Here is a 15800-nt window from a genome sequence, read left to right on the forward strand (position 1 = left end):
TTGTGGCTAATGCAAACAAGGCTACCCTATAAGTGACAAATGTATCTGAATCTGCCAGCAGCCATCTGATCTAAAGCTCATCTGGTTGGCCTTCTAAAGAAGTCTGAAAAGGAAGGATGAACTTGGCCCTTGGTGAATTATATAAAGGGCAGTATAAGATATAATGCTCCATACCTTTAATTTGCCGTGATCCACATATACACAGGTGAGCTTTTGATGGTTTTTTTGTGTATGTACCAGCCAGATATTCAGTGGGCATCAGCTGAAATCTGAGCTGAGTGAAAGCATGCCTTACAGGGGAAAAAGTTAACACCCACAAATAAGTGGCCCTTTTGTGGTCTGATTTGATTTTGGCATACCAAATAGCAGAATTACAATTCTTTATATATTCAAAATCTTTTTGAGCATCTTTGTCAAAAACTAAGTCCTGGATCTTATGTTCGGATGCATCCTGCATTGTCATAGCTGAGGAGATCCAAGTAACTCAGCGTCAGGCATCTGCAGGACTGTACCCAACCTTCTCAGTTCTGTAGTTCCAAAAAGCAGGATTTTGGTAAATAGTGTTCTGGCATGGCTGATAACTTTTTCCAATACAATATAATGGATTTGTGTATATGAGCTTTTAAAGAAGGGAGACCTACTTCACTGCTTAACAATGAGCCAGGTGTACTATGTGCTATAGCCCAAAGCAGTCACAGGAACTTGTTTTGGATTATATCCAGTTCGTCTCTGCAAGGCTCACCCCAAATTACTGCTGTGTAGAAAAGATGAGACACAATCTTGGCCACAAAAACTTTTAACGTTGGTTCTACTAAACGATAACCCTCAGTATAATAAAGTTTCTTTATAGGCTCCAATAAACGGGCAGCTGAGGATTAATTGCCTCAAGGTGGGTAGGCCACAAGGTGTTGAGAGCTATTCTGTTAGAGGCCCTTCTGTCACTGTACCCTAAGCGCCCATTAGGTTGGCGAATTAGTCAGTCCCACACCATATGCCAGGTCTTCCTTGGCTTTGGTCATATATGTGACTGCTGGGGCCAAGCATTCGCTAATCAAAGAGAACTGCGCTGCAGGTGGAAGCACAAACACCTGCCAGAAAGAACGTGGCGGACTGAAGCTTTGTGTATATCCTGCTTAGAAGCCAGGATGAAAAGTGCCCCAGGTAGCCCGCATGTTGGCTCCCGTAGGGCGAGCAGGAAATGAGCTGTAGCCCAGTCTTTTTCTTGCTCTGTGCAGCTCCGCCTCTTCTTGTCCCTCCTCCGAGTCAGTGCCGGAGCCCGGCGCTCCAGCGTGGGGACGCCCTAGGGGGATGCGGCTCCCACAAAGGCAGCCCGCCCCCTCCTCTTGTGGCGGCGATGCCATTCGCTGAGGAAGCCTGAGCGTTGGGGTGGGGGCGAACGAAGCGGTTACTCGTTGAGGGGACCTGCTTGGGAAACGGGTCGTCAGCACCGCGGACAACGCTAGGTGGGGCGCTTTGCCCCCAGTTCGAGTTCCTCAAACACAAGCTTTCAGGACCAAGGACAGCGACACACTCCCTGCGCCCATTCCCCGCTGAGGACGCGGCCCCAGCGCAGCCAAACTAGTTTCTATCCCTGCCGGCGGCGACAGCTCCGGGATTTGAGCGCTTTCTCCGTCTACGGCACCGGGGACAGCGCCCTTAGGTCGGCTTCCTGGGAAAGGCGGAGTCTTCATCACCAACCCGCGCTAGTCTCAGCTTCGGGCTCCTGGGCTCCCGAACAGCGTGGATTAACCACGCTGGCAGCACAACATGGCAACCGAGGTGAGCAGCGCGAGGAAAGCAGAACCCACAGGCACAGGAGGTTAGGGCTCTCTCGAGTCATGGCAGCCGCCCAGCAGACTCTCCTCAACGCAGGCGGCTGCCTGGTTTGCCTGCCTTCTTTTCTGCCTGATGCGGCAGGAGCCAGACCAGGCGCCCCTCAACGCCAGCCAGCGCCGGCTGCTCTAGCGCCACATCCCCTGGTTTGCTCTGCAGGCCCCACGAGTCGCCGGTGCCTCCGACTTCAGCAGGCGTTCAAGGAAGGCAGCGCTGAGGACCTCCAGCGGGTGTCTGGGGCTAGGATGGAACGCCATCGCTCCCTCCGAAGCCACCGCGATGTCTTCTTCCCCCAGTGTGGCACTGCTCCGCAATCCTGGGTCACTAACCAAGGCAGGGTATTGCCAAGAGGGAAGGGGGCTTCGCTGTGCTCGGCGGCGAATCAGTGTGTTTCTCTGGGTAGCGCACAAGGCGCCTTTGGCAGCCCTTGGCAGGGATAGGCAAGGAGCAGGTACAGGAGGACAACACGAGGAAGTCACAGGGCTAGGACAGCACCGCCCCTTATGCCTCCCCAGGTTGCCCTTTGCCTGTGGCTCTGCCGATGGAGGACAGGGCCCATAAGAAAGGAGACACCTGTGGCATCACTCTCTGGTTTAAGTGTGGGCTTCCTTATCGAGGCTGCTGAATCGTCGGCAGCCCCGCCACTCATTGCTCCGTTGGGAAGGACCGTAGCTCAGTGGCAGAACATCTGCTTCGCTTGCAGAAGGTCTCAGCTTCAGTCCTTGGCATCTCCAGGTAGGAATAGGAGAGACCCCTGTCTGAAATCCTGGACAGCCGCTGCCAGTCAGTGTTGACACTACTGAGCTAGATGGCCCAATGGCGTGACTCAGTATAAGGCAGCTTCCTGTGTTCCTACCGGGGGCTGAAAGCAGCGGGGAGGAGGGGTGCAGCAGCACTTTCTCCAAAGGTGCCAACTGCCTCCAAAACCAGGAGCTCTCTCAACTCAGCTCCTTCATCTCACACCTCACTCTCATCCATTAGTGCTGTTTGTCACAATCGGTGCCAATTATGTGACCGCTGGGGAGGCCTCTTCACCTCCCCCCTCCCACAAAATAAGATCTTGTTTGCCATCCTTGTCATGCTGGTGGTGCCAAGGCAAGATGCAGCCCCGAGCAGACGAGCCCTCCGGCTGAGCCAGAGCGGAAACTGCAGAAAGGTTGTTACTAGGGGAAAGGAGGCAGTTTCTGAACGCGGGAGGTGCGTGCGGGGGAGTAGCCTACTCCCAACGTCACAGCAAGACATCCCCGTGTAACTGAGAAAGGGTCAAAGCATCCGAACAAGCTGTATTCATATACTCCCTTCCCAATTTGCGCATTCCTCGTGCAGCCCTCTGGTCGGAGATCGTGCAACTTAATTCCCCTTCCTGCTACGAAAGAGAATAATTTCTATATTTTCCCCAACAGCAGATCTTCAGAATCGCAGCCCTTGTTGTTGAGGTTAGGACTTCGGTTGGCTCTCATCTAAGCTAAGTTTGCACATGATCGAATTAAATAAACCTTGAGCCCAACCCCTCTTGAGAAGAACTAGGGATGTTCTGAAATCCAGGTATAAAACAACTGCTAACTTTCTCAACATCTAGGATGATTTATTGAACTGTAGAGCCTGCCATGCAGTATAACAAAGCAAGTGGGAAATTTAGCGAGGTCAAAACTTGTCTGGAGTCTTGTAAGGTGATAGTTAAGGGGAAGGAAATGAGGGCTGGCCCTGCAGAGGGTGGGGGGGGGACTCCTTGCAGTTTGGGAAGGAATATAAGGTTTCATCCTGCCAGTGAATAAAGCCAGCAACAGACTGTGAATAATCAGGATGACAGATTGCTTCCCACTGGTCCTGATATGTCCCTTTGAAGCTTTGGAACTGGGTTAAAAGGATTATTGGACTCTCTCTCTCTCTCTCTCTCTCTCTCTCTCTCTCTCTTACTGGGTTCTGCAATAGAGGAGTCAAGTTCCAGACTGATTATTAATTACTGTGGAATTCATCACAATGATGAAAAGAATAGCTTGAGACACATCTGTTGCCACCTCTTAGATTATCCATCACACAGCTCTCACTCAGAGCAATCCAATTCAGGAGTTTGCAAACTGACTGATATAGCCTGCTACAGTTAATTTATTTTTTCTTTCTTTCTGTAATGTCAGTCTACTTCTGCCACCATGTTTCAGCATTATTTTAAATGTTTTGGGCCTGCTGTGCTTTAACTTTAGTTGAATAAATTTCAGCGTTGAACTGATTTTTGAGAGCAAATTTGGATGGTTGCATAAACAGCTAGACAGAGATTTTTTAAAAATTAGTTTTTGTCATAAGTGCGTTATCCAGTAATAGCTTATTTTCCCTAGCCACATCCTCATTCAACAAACTACATTATAAATAATTGGCAAACTAATGAGTCATACAATATAGATATTCAAGACACAAAAGTACATCTCAATAACAATGTGGTGTTCAAAATACAATTATATATTTTATTATTACACTAGCAAACCCTGAAAAAGAGGTGTTTCCATCAAAATATTTTTGTTAAGTTGATTGTTTCAGAAGATTATTAATGGTTTCAGTTCTTCATATAGCTTCAAAATTTGTTAATTCCTTCCCTAAACGGAATCAAATGTGTTAATTTTGTCAAGTAAAACATATTCCATCTACCCTTAATTCACTTTGCCATGGAAAAATGGAAATGGACTGCCTTCAAGTCGATCCCAATTTATGGTGACCCTATGAATAGGGTGTTCATGGTAAGCGGTATGCAGAGGGGGTTTACCATTGCCTCCCTCTGAGGCTAGTCAAGCCCCTTCCTTGTCTGCAACTGCCAGCTGGGGGGCAACTGGGCTCCTTGGGACTATGCAGCTTGCCCATGGCTGCACAGATGGCAGGGCACGTAACCCCTGAGCCACTCCCTGTGAGGGTGATCTTTAGCTGGCCCTTGATACGTAGGAGACACGAGTGGGGATTTGAACTCCTAAATTATTTGCTGTGTGTTTTCAATTGCTCTTGCTTTGCTAGGTGTGACATTTTAGTGGAGGTTGTTTCATGTTGTTGTTGTTATGTGCCTCCAAGTCGACTACGACTTATGGCGACCCTATGAATCAGCGACCTCCAAGAGCATCTGTCATGAACCACCCTGTTCAGATCTTGTAAGTTCAGGTCTGTGGCTTCCTTGATGGAATCAATCCATCTCTTGTTTGGCCTTCCTCTTTTCCTACTCCCTTCTGTTTTTCCCAGCATTATTGTCTTTTCTAGTGAATTATGTCTTCTCATGATGTGTCCAAAGTATGATAACCTCAGTTTCATCATTTTGGCTTCTAGTGCTAGTTCTGGTTTAATTGGGTCTAACACCCAATTATTTGTCTTTTTCTCAGTCCATGGTATGCGCAAAGAGCTCCTCCAACATCACATTTCAAATTAGTTGATTTTTCTCTTATCCGCTTTTTTCACTGTCCAACTTTCACATCCATACATAGAGATTGGAAATACCATGGTCTGAATGATCCTGACTTTAGTGTTCAGTGATACATCTTTGCATTTGAGGACCTTTTCTAGTTCTCTCACAGCTGCTCTTCCCAGTCCTAGCCTTCTTCTGATTTCTTGACTATTTTCTCCATTTTGGTTAATGACTGTGCCGAGATATTGATAATCCTTGACAAGTTCAATGCCCTCATTGTCAACTGTAAAGTTACATAAATCTTCTGTTGTCATTACTTTAGTCTTTTTGATGTTCAGCTGTAGTCCTGCTTTTGTGTTTTCCTCTTTAACTTTCTTCAGCATTCTTTTCAAATCATTACTGGTTTCTGCTAAGAGTATGGTATCATCTGCATATCTTAAATTATTGATATTTCTTCCTCCAATTTTCACACCTCCTTCATCTTGGTCCAATCCTGCTTTACGTTTGATATGTTCTGCGTATAGATTAAATAAATAGGGTGATAAAATACACCTGTCTCACACCCTTTCCGATGGGGAACCAGTCGTTTTCTCCATATTCTGTCCTTACAGTAGCCAAAGTCCAAAGTATAGGTTGTGCATCAGGACAATCAGATGCTGTGGCACCCCCATTTCTTTTAAAGCACTCCATAGTTTTTCATGATCTACACAATCAAAGGCTTTGCTGTAATCTATAAAGCACAGGGTGATTTTCTTCTGAAATTCAGGTTTTCCATTCATTGATGTTCTTGGTGAAGCTGCTGCATTTCTTGCTACAGAGCCTATTGCAATGTTCTGATTTTAGCCTCCATTCCATTGGTTGCTCTCCTGCCCCAAGAGCAGCAAACACATATTGCTTGCACATAGGGATAATTCATAAAATGTAATGAGAGGGCTGATTCACACACACTTCTCATGCATGTTACACACTTCTTATCTGATAATGTGCACTGCCTCCATTGGAAATTATTATCTGATGAGATATAAAAGCTCCATTACGTTTGATATATGATGACTGTTTTACACACGTAAGTTGTTAGCTAATGAATATGGATGTGTGAATTTACTCCACGCCTAACTTCAAATTATGCTTCCAAATCTACAATCCTTACCAGTGTTCTAAGGGAGTGCTGAAGAAACTGTGTATTATAATCCATTGCAGCAGAGCATACCAATGTTCTGAACGACAGTCTCATAGAAGAACTTTTTAATTCCTTTTGGGTAGGGCTGCAATGTTGAATTAATTACTCGTAGAGTGCCCTTTTGGTCAACTAAAGAGGTACCCCCAATTAATTGAGTAGATAAAAAAAACTTTTCTTTAAATACATGTCCTTACAAACTGACCTGAACTGGTGTGAATATTTACAAAATCTTCAAGAGACAGATGTCATCTTAGAAGAGGCATCCCTGCTCACACAATGGAGGGAATGCCTCTTTTAAGATAGTCTATGCTATGGCATGTGACACAGCATCTAAAAATGGACTGTATCCAGCATTGAGCAAGTAGTGTTCCACTTGTGCAATGGGATGTTGTCTTCCTTTTCTCTTTCTCCACCTTCCTGGTGTTGTTGGACTCCAGCTTCCATCACGGCCAATGGATGATGGAAGTTGTAATCCAGGTTTCCTACACCTGCTTTAGAGACTGTCCCAGTAGCATGGGGAGCTGCTTATATATGACCAGTGCCTGTACAGCTGGGACAACATTTAATGACTCACCAAACCACTTTGGTGGGGGCTGATTATGTGAACCTTTTCCCCAGAATCAACATCCCCTAAGCAATGCCAGTTCTATGGGGAACACCCGTGTCATCACCACCTGCTCACCTAATTAAGTAAGGCTGAAAGCTTATACACATTTACTTGGGAGCAAGTCCCATTGAATTCAATAGGACTTACTTCTGAGTAGACATGTATAGGCTTGTGCTGTTAAAACATTCTTCCAGGTACTGCTGACAGATAACTGTCTCCCACGTAGCTTTGAGAATACCTAAAAGGCACCTTAAATTATTAAATTGGTTAAAATATAAAGGGTTAATTGACTGAGACTGAGGTCACCAAATGGTGCCCATGTGCTCACAGAGCCTTCCCTGGTGCCCACAGGGAATCCTCCCCCCACTGAAATGGCCTTGAAAGAAGCATTCTGTTGTAGCCAGTATAATAGGTTGCAGTGTGGGCATGGTTGCTATGTGTGGTGCCCACATCAGTTTTTCTAGTTTGCAAATGTGCCCACAGGCCTGAAAAGATGGCCAACTCGTGGAGTAAGATTTTTTTCATTGGATGAGAGCCTTACTCTTCAGTGATGCTCTCCTCAGGACAGCACTCCCCTTCTACTGTATGTTATTTAGCAGATCATCTTTCTTGGACATGTCCACTTGCTCTGATATATTTTTTACCTCTTATGAAAAAGATATCTCTGGGGAAAATGTCCTAGGGAGAATGTAAGTAGATGAAATTATTATGTGGAGAATCAACAATTTTATCTCAATGAAAATTGGAGGTCACAGAGAAGCACATAGGATATACTTTGCAGATGCATTTCTATCTGATCAGGAAGTGCCAGGACATGGTGTGAGCTTTCTTCACTGTTGTAGAAGGTGTTTTGCCTGTTGTAACCACCTGCCTCTTTATTTTCCAGGTCCACAATCTACAAGAACTACGGCGGAGTGCTTCATTGGCCACCAAAGTCTTTGTTCAGCGGGACTACAGTGACGGGACCATCTGCCAGTTCCAGACCAAATTTCCACCTGAGCTGGACAGCCGGGTACAGTCACTTATCTCCAATAGTGTAGTGACAAATTCAGAATTGCAAGGTCTCTTCATAATAGTCACAGCCATGCCCCCTTCTAAGATTATACAACCTTCTAAAATTATAGAACAATCTGGCCAGGCTTAAATATTGCTCAGCAGCGTCACTAGCGGGAGTGCGGGAGGGTGCGGACCTCCAGCGCGCGCCCTCCCAGGTACATGGATGGGGGTGGCTGACCTTGTGTGCATGAGCGCGTGCACTCACCACATGCTCCAGGCTTCACCGCCAGCGAGCAGGTGCCTGCTTTCGGTCTTGCCTGCCCGCCCGCCTCCGAGGAGGAGTTGGCTGCTCTGACACCAACCCGGAGCGGTTCTCGGCTCCTTTGCCGGGCAACGGCACGGGGCGGAGTGGGGCGGCACGGGGCAGGGCAGCTCTGAGTGTCACCCCCCTCATGGTGTCACCCGGGTGCAGTCCGCACCCTCCGCACCCCGGTAGTGACGCCCCTGATACTGCTTTCTGTTTCTCTGTCACTGTCACCATTTGACTCTCCTTTCTCACTGTTGGATATATTGCTTGAATTGCTGACTACATTGTCTACATGTTTCTCCTGATGCTACCAGATCCCTTGATGATGTAGATGGGATGCTGTCATCAGGATTCACTGTCTCTTCTACTGCAATTACAGAATTCTCACTCTCCACTACTTGCCTTTTTGAAATATGAACTAACAGGAACTCCTTTCGCTCTGTTTTTTTCCAATCAGCAGGAAAAGATAAGGGAGCAAGTTAGAAGACACTTCTCACTGTCTAACCACTCCCCTTTCTTGCTGATTGGCTCATAGGATTCTGGACACATAGGTACCATGCTGGGACCTGTCTCCCTACAAAATAAGGGGTCTAAGACCTCCTGAAACCCTATACAACTATACCCCTGGTTACCTCACAGGATTGTCACAACTCACACTCTGACTGGCAAATTATATAATAAGTCCTTATGTCAGATTAGGGCAATATAGTCTGGATGCCAATGGGCTAAGGGTGTTAGTACACAGCACTAATGTTTCAGATGTTCTGGAAATCTTAAATTTTACAGAGTAGTTTGTTATCTTCTTAGAGATCCTGGGTATACATCATTTCCTTTTGGGATTTCTTTTAATTTATTAGCTGTTGTAATCACTTATAAAATACACAGCAGATAGACCACTCCTCTCAAATACATGAATGCACACACACTCACATCAGTGCTATTCTACAGCATACCTGCTTTTGTTTTAAGACTTCATTCTCCATGCTAATATCTATTTTTTGCCATGTGTGAAAGGGGGATGCCAAGAACCATAGAAAGGTCTCCTGCGCACACCTCTTATGGTTTACTTTCTCTTTTCTGTCCCTGCAAAAGATTGAGCGGCAACTTTTTGAGGAAACTGTGAAGACCCTCAACAACTTCTATGCTGAGGCTGAGAAAATTGGGGGTAGCTCGTATCTGGAGGGATGTTTGGCCTGTGCTACAGCCTACTTCATCTTCCTCTGCATGGAGACCCGCTATGAGAAGGTTTGTGGGCACAAGGAAAACAATGGATGTTATATTGCTATATAACAATGGTATTGTTGTTACATCATATTGACTGATGTAGTGTGATGTAGCGTGTTGACTAATGTAGTGTGAGATGTGGATTCCTTGCCTCTCCCATATTTAATAATAATCTGTCCAACCTCTTCTCATGTCAGTAATCTCAATTTGATAATTGTTTGGGTTAAGACTGAACAAGATAGAATACAATATCTCCCAAGAGATGAAGTATTGTCACTCAGAGGTGAGAAAAGCCTAACTATTATAGCAAACTTGAGAAAACTGGTGGGGCATCAGTATAATGAATTATGATGTTGAAGTATCTTAAAATTTGAATGGTAAACCTAGGTCTTTGCACTTGTAATAGGTACACTATTGATCCTTCCTTAATTCTGATAACCAATATACTGTGTGAATCCTGCACCAATATAACACAACACAGGGTTATGTAGACAAGGTCAGCAGTGGTGCAGTTTTTAGCTTTGTCTGATGTGCTGTATGATGCATGTAGACAAAGGGATTAGATGCACTGAAAGAACACTTCAAGTGTCTTTCAAAGTAGGGGAAGAAGCCTAGTGCAAACACATGCTAATGCTTTGGTTTTGTTCTCTTGAGATATGACCCCCATCCAAAAGCAGGTTGGCAGTATCTTGAATTTTGTTTACATAAGCACTGACACTCATGCCTAAATATAAGAAATAGAGGGTTGTATGCCAAGTCATGCTAAGGTATTGTCTCATCAGTGCAAGGATTTCCTCTTGCACAATGGGACTTCCCCCTCTCCCCCATGCACCCCCTAAATCTGTTCTAGGGGTTTCCCCAAACCACTGAATCAGATTTGGAGAGGGCCTGGGATGCACAAGGGGAGAGAAGAGGGGGTAAAGAAATCCTTGTGCTGACTGGAGATATCAATTCCCAATGGGAATAATGAACAAGATTCAAAAGGAAAGGCATATGATATAAACTGACAATCTGTTTCAAGCTTTAGGGAATGCTCTCTCTGTCACAGGTTATGCTCGAAGTGTTTCACGTAACAACTTGCTATTTTCCAAGGTTGGAAAAATATTCAAAATAACAGAAAATTCTGGTGCACTTAACATCCCTGCCTCCAGGTTTTATATCCTTCCTGCAGAGCCTTCAATTGATTTAAAGACTGGGTTCCTGTGTATTCAAAATGTAATGCAATCATTCACATGCGCACATAAATAGCATATGGGAGCGGCCAAAAGGGTTCTTTAAGTATCACTTTTAAAAATGTTCTCAGGCAGATATTAGGGCAACATGCTCAGTGTAGGAGCAGTTAGGCAACAGGATGATTTGTCCTGGGAAACATTTAGGGCTTGGCTTGATGGTTATCAGTTAGAGATTGCTGACCTGAAACAGAGAATGGCATATCTAAATCAACATAAGCCTTTGTTATTGAGGTGTTGCATTGCTGAGGTTTCATGAAGCACTCTTTCCTTCTGGAAGCAGGTGAATCCAAGAGAACTTAAGAGGATCCCAGTAAATGGATCATATTCCTACCATTTATTTCTCATTTTCTGGGGTTACAGTAGTTGATGAATGGTTGTCCAATTATCTCCCCAGGTTCTGAAGAAGATCTCCAAGTACATCCAGGAGCAGAATGAGAAAATCTTTGCTCCTCGTGGGCTACTGCTGACAGACCCAGTGGAGCGGGGCATGCGGGTTGTATCCTTCCTGGTTGAGATCAAAGGTGAAAGGGAAAGTCACAGCTCCACATAGGTAGCTCTTACGTTCTTCATCACATACATGACCCTTCTTGTGTCCCAGCTGAGATTCTCTGTTCCAAATTAGCTACTCATGCTTAAGGAAGAAGCTATGGAATCATGGTGGATAGTCTACTTATTTATTTTACAATATTTGTATACCACTTTTGAACCCTAGTGGTTCTCAAAGTGGTTCACAAAAATAAAATCAGGGTTACAAGCAGATGGTATTACTCCACACAACGATCTGGAGCACCAGGTGCTATCAATGATATCAAACCATGGGATCATGTGACTCTGCTCCCTTGAAAGATGGTGGCAAAAAGGGGACGGTATAAGGTGGCAAAAAATTTTCAAAGTCCTTTTCCCACAGCTGCTGCTACTGCTGCTCTTAGTAGATGGGATCAATGGATTCCAGAATGCTCAGGGGCTTTGGCTGTTGGGGACATGTGGTGTGTGCGCATGCAGTGATGCATAAAGTCATCTCCCAAGTCTTTGGCTGGAGTTGCTGCCTCACCATGTTCACAGCAGCACCACAGGAAACTACCCCAACTCTGAAGTAGGCATTTGCTCAGCAGTCAGATGTTTTCAGTCTCTGTGGAGGCAGGCTCCTTCATCTGGGATTATGTCCAACTGTTGTGGCTCCAGGGTGTGCTCCACTGAAGAGATGTGGTGGCATTATTTGTTTGAGACAGAACAGCTGCCTGAGAGGTGCTCTGTCATTTCAGATTTTGGAATCCTCCTGCTGGGAGGAAGGGCGAGATATAAATCAAATAAATAAATTTCAGCTGTGCATAACAAAATGTCTAAGGCCAGCACAGTCAGGGACTTGCTCTTACCAGAGATGCTGATGTCCTACAGCAGGGGTGGGCAAACCTTTTTCAGTCTGAGGGCCATATGCCCTTGTGGGGAACCCTCTGGGAGCCACATGCCAGTGGTGGATGGGGCTGGGGGCGAACGTGTGTGAAGGAGTGGGTGTGAGTCTTACCTTTGTACAGTGTAAGTCAGAGGTTTATACACATGTAACTCTTCATCCAAGCAAGCAAGAGGCCAGCTAGGCAAGAGCACTCAAGGAGGGCATGGGGGGGGGATTGGCCTGGGGTGGGGCATGGTCTAGGGAGATTTCTGAAGGCCGGACAGAGAGGCCTGTGTCTGAGGTCCCCCACCTCTGCCTTACAGCATAGCTGAGTTATGTTGGAGTAGGTGCATTTGTGGGTGCATAGGGACGAGGTTGAGATTACTCCCGCTTGCTTGTTCTCTTTGTTCTCCTTATCCTTTTCCTGCAGATTGAGATCTCCATCTATGAGGATCGTTGCAGCAGCTCCAGCTCCGGCAGTTCCAGCAGCAGCAGCAGTGGCAGCACTGGGGGTGGAGGTGGGGGAGCAGGGGGCCGGTGACTGGCACAGAGTCCCGGCAGAGATTTGTACTGCCGGGACAATGGTGTCTCCGAGATCCGCAGACTGCGCTATCAGAGCACCCGCTTCTGAGCTCCCCCTGGGGGGGGATGGGTTGCCAGCAAGGAAAGTTGTGACACCCTTGGGAGAGACAACCAGCGAGGGCAAAGTCATTCTTAGGGGATGCTTGACCTCGGCCCAAGTGGACCTTACCCCCAGAGGAGCCCAGTCTCTGTGGCTCAACACCTTGATACCATGAGCTACTGATACTTCCTATGGGCTTCTGGGGACACTGCTGCCTCCTCCCCAGATGCCCACATATGTCATTGCCTAAGTTCTGTCCTCCCAGCTGAAGGCACATGATAATCCCGACTGACTGCAACCTCTTGCTGAAGGTCCAATGGCCAACAAAGATCAATCCAGCATAGTGAGCTGGGATAGGATGGGGTGGGATGAGGGAACTGGTGGGTTTGGGATTCTGTTACAGTCCTTTCCTTGAGCACCACTGTTCTGTCCCTTCCTGCATTTTCACTGACACACCATTCTAGCTGCATGTCACTTTCCTCCTGGCACTTTAGGCATGTTATATGCTGAAAGCATACAGTGTCCACGGTGCTATAGTGGTGCTGTGTCATTGCAGGTGCTTGCACACCCTCTCCTGATGTGGGGTGCCTGTATTGGCAAAGATGTGCCCTCTTACAGATACCAGGATAGTCTCTGTACTTGAGCACCATGGAACATGCCCCATGCTCTGGATCCTTTCAGGGCGATAGAAGGACAGGGATAGCGTATGGGGCTAGAGGAGAATGGGAGGTGAAGTTGCTCCCTCCTGTGAGATAGTAGCACAGATCCTGTTGGGGACTGCAAATTCTTCCGATGCTTGAAAGATTGGCCCACACCATCTTTGACCAACTCCAACAGGTTTTCCAGAGCAATCTGGGAGCATGGAGAGTATCAGAATATGGGAGTTTTTGGAGGAGAGGCTTCTGGTTCCTAAGTTCTACAGCAGAGCACAGCACGGTCCAATAAGCATCTTTGGGAGTATGTGTGTAAATATTTAATATAGTCCTAGCTACTAAAGCTGCACCTCCCCTACTGTTTTCAGCAAACAGGAAGAGAAAGGAGGAGAAAACTCCAAGGTGGGCATTGTACTCTGCAATATTTGACTCACCTCCCCAGTGCACAGGTGTTCTGCAGCAGCATCTTACCACTTGCATGCACAGGTTGTTTTCTTGCTGCATGTTCTCTCCCCCTGTAAATAGCTTCCTGGGCCCCACATATGTATGTCTGAGATCCTCTCGATGCTGGTGCTTCAGTACCGCTTCTCTGAGTCCCCCAGTGCCACTCTCAAACAAGGTGGGAAGGCAAGGGGAAAAGACTTATACCAGGCTGCCCAGTGAACAGGTGTCTAACTCACAGGTGAACCCTGCCACCATTTCCAGCAAAGGACAGCAGCTCTGAAAATGCTTCCAACTTCTCTCACATCACACATCCTGTACACAGGTAGATTTCCTCCTGGAGGTTCCTCAATAAGATAATTGTTTGTGTTCAACTGGGGAGGGTAAGACTTGTGGATGGTAGACACCATGCTATTATTAAAAAAGGAATGTTAACTGAATGCTTGGTCTGGACAAACTCAGCTGTTACTCATCTACTTCATTAGTGCTCCAAATATCATGGTTTCAGAATGGGGTTTCCCTGCTTTTGATGGCAGGAATGTGTTGGTAGAGTGACCAGACCCTGTTTGTGTTTCAGGGGGATGAGAGAGCAGCAGAGGGCATAACAAATGCATAGAGATCAAGCCAGTGTGGACCTGGGAGGGTTTTCCCCTGTGCTCAGATGCTTTGAGAAGCTGCTTCCTATGCCATATACTTGACATTACTTCTGCCACATGGGACTGGTCATGGTTGTATCCCTCTGTCTCTACATGGAAACCTCCGACAATAAATGGCAAGTGAGAATCCACCAAAGTTGGTTTCTTCTGGTCTGTTCTCTTCAAAGATAATAGATCTGGCTCCCACAGATGCATTTAATTCACAGTCACTGCATCATGTGTTTTGTTGTCTTAAGGCTGCATAAGCCATTAAAAGTAATGGGTCCCATGAATTGTACCAGAAAAGCACAGCATGCACTCCATGGATGATCATGCAGTAGGTTTGTAAGTGGGCCTACAATTTTAGAATACAGCTTTGTTTTAATAGGACCCTTATTCATATCTAACTTTCAGACCCATTAGTAGTTGGGTGTGTGGTTGAGACATACATTTTTACATTTACCTGGTGCTAACACTGCTCTTGAAACAAGTGATACAGATGCCTTAATTATGATTGCACTAGAGTTTGTGCTGGTATGGTATGCAGATTCAGTTATTTGAGTTTAATGGAGCTGATGTTCAACTGCCTGCTGCCTAGGTTGGTGGTGCTCATACATAGGTAGGTAAGCAGGCAATTGCCCCAAGGTAGCAAAGGTGGTTCTTCTGCAGGCATAGGTTTTCACATGCATATTGTCTTCTTAAGCAACCTGAAAAAATAAATGGGTGGGTAAAAAGCCATACATCACTCCAGTTTTAACCCAGAGCTTTAACCATGGCAGAGATGTGCCAGTCAATTGCAGTTCAGTTTGAATGAATGTGGTATCTTCTGCAAATAAATAAATAAAATGAAAAGTAAACAATCAAAAGACCTTGGGCAATTTTTCCTCACACAGTGGGCAGTAATGTAGTGACAAATTCAGAAGTGCAGGCTCCCTTCATGATAGTCACACAACCTCCCCTCACAGCCACGCCCCCTCGCTTGCTCTCTGTTGTCATCTCCACACCCTTCAGTTCTTCCCACGTGCAACTTCTTCCACAACAACAGATGTCCCTAGGAGCCAATCAGCATAAAAGGGGAGTGTCTTCTCAGTGGCCGACTCACGTCCTTTCACTCTAATTGGTTCCAATCAGCAGGAAAGGACAAGGAAGCAGAAGACTCTTCTCAGTGGCCAACATAATCTCCTTTATGCTGATTGGGACATTGGGACCCTGCTCCCAAAAAAGTAAAGGGTCTAAGGCCCCTGGAGACCCTGGACCACTACACCCCTGGCAGTGGGTAAGAAAATATCATTTGTTCATCTCCA

At 46.1% G+C, this 15800-nt stretch overlaps 1 protein-coding gene across 3 annotated transcripts in view; it reads left to right on the forward strand.

Annotated features, from left to right (window-relative positions):
- The window catches only part of GOLGA7B (golgin A7 family member B), a 43011-nt gene extending 27649 nt beyond the window's left edge, over positions 1 to 15362 (forward strand). For 2 of the 3 annotated variants that reach the window (XM_061636302.1, XM_061636303.1), the window contains 4 exons: positions 7883 to 8008; positions 9392 to 9544; positions 11150 to 11251; positions 12576 to 15362. In XM_061636302.1, the coding sequence (XP_061492286.1) occupies positions 7883 to 8008; positions 9392 to 9544; positions 11150 to 11251; positions 12576 to 12686 (492 nt within the window). In that variant the 3' untranslated portion in view covers positions 12687 to 15362. Of the gene's footprint in view, positions 1 to 1405; positions 1780 to 7882; positions 8009 to 9391; positions 9545 to 11149; positions 11252 to 12575 lie in introns of those variants that run through there. The other variant, XM_061636304.1, reaches the window with a different exon arrangement.
- The last annotated feature ends 438 nt before the right edge of the window (positions 15363 to 15800 follow it).

This window comes from Rhineura floridana, chromosome 7, assembly GCF_030035675.1.
Source record: "Rhineura floridana isolate rRhiFlo1 chromosome 7, rRhiFlo1.hap2, whole genome shotgun sequence".
Classification (NCBI taxonomy): Eukaryota; Metazoa; Chordata; class Lepidosauria; order Squamata; family Rhineuridae; genus Rhineura; species Rhineura floridana.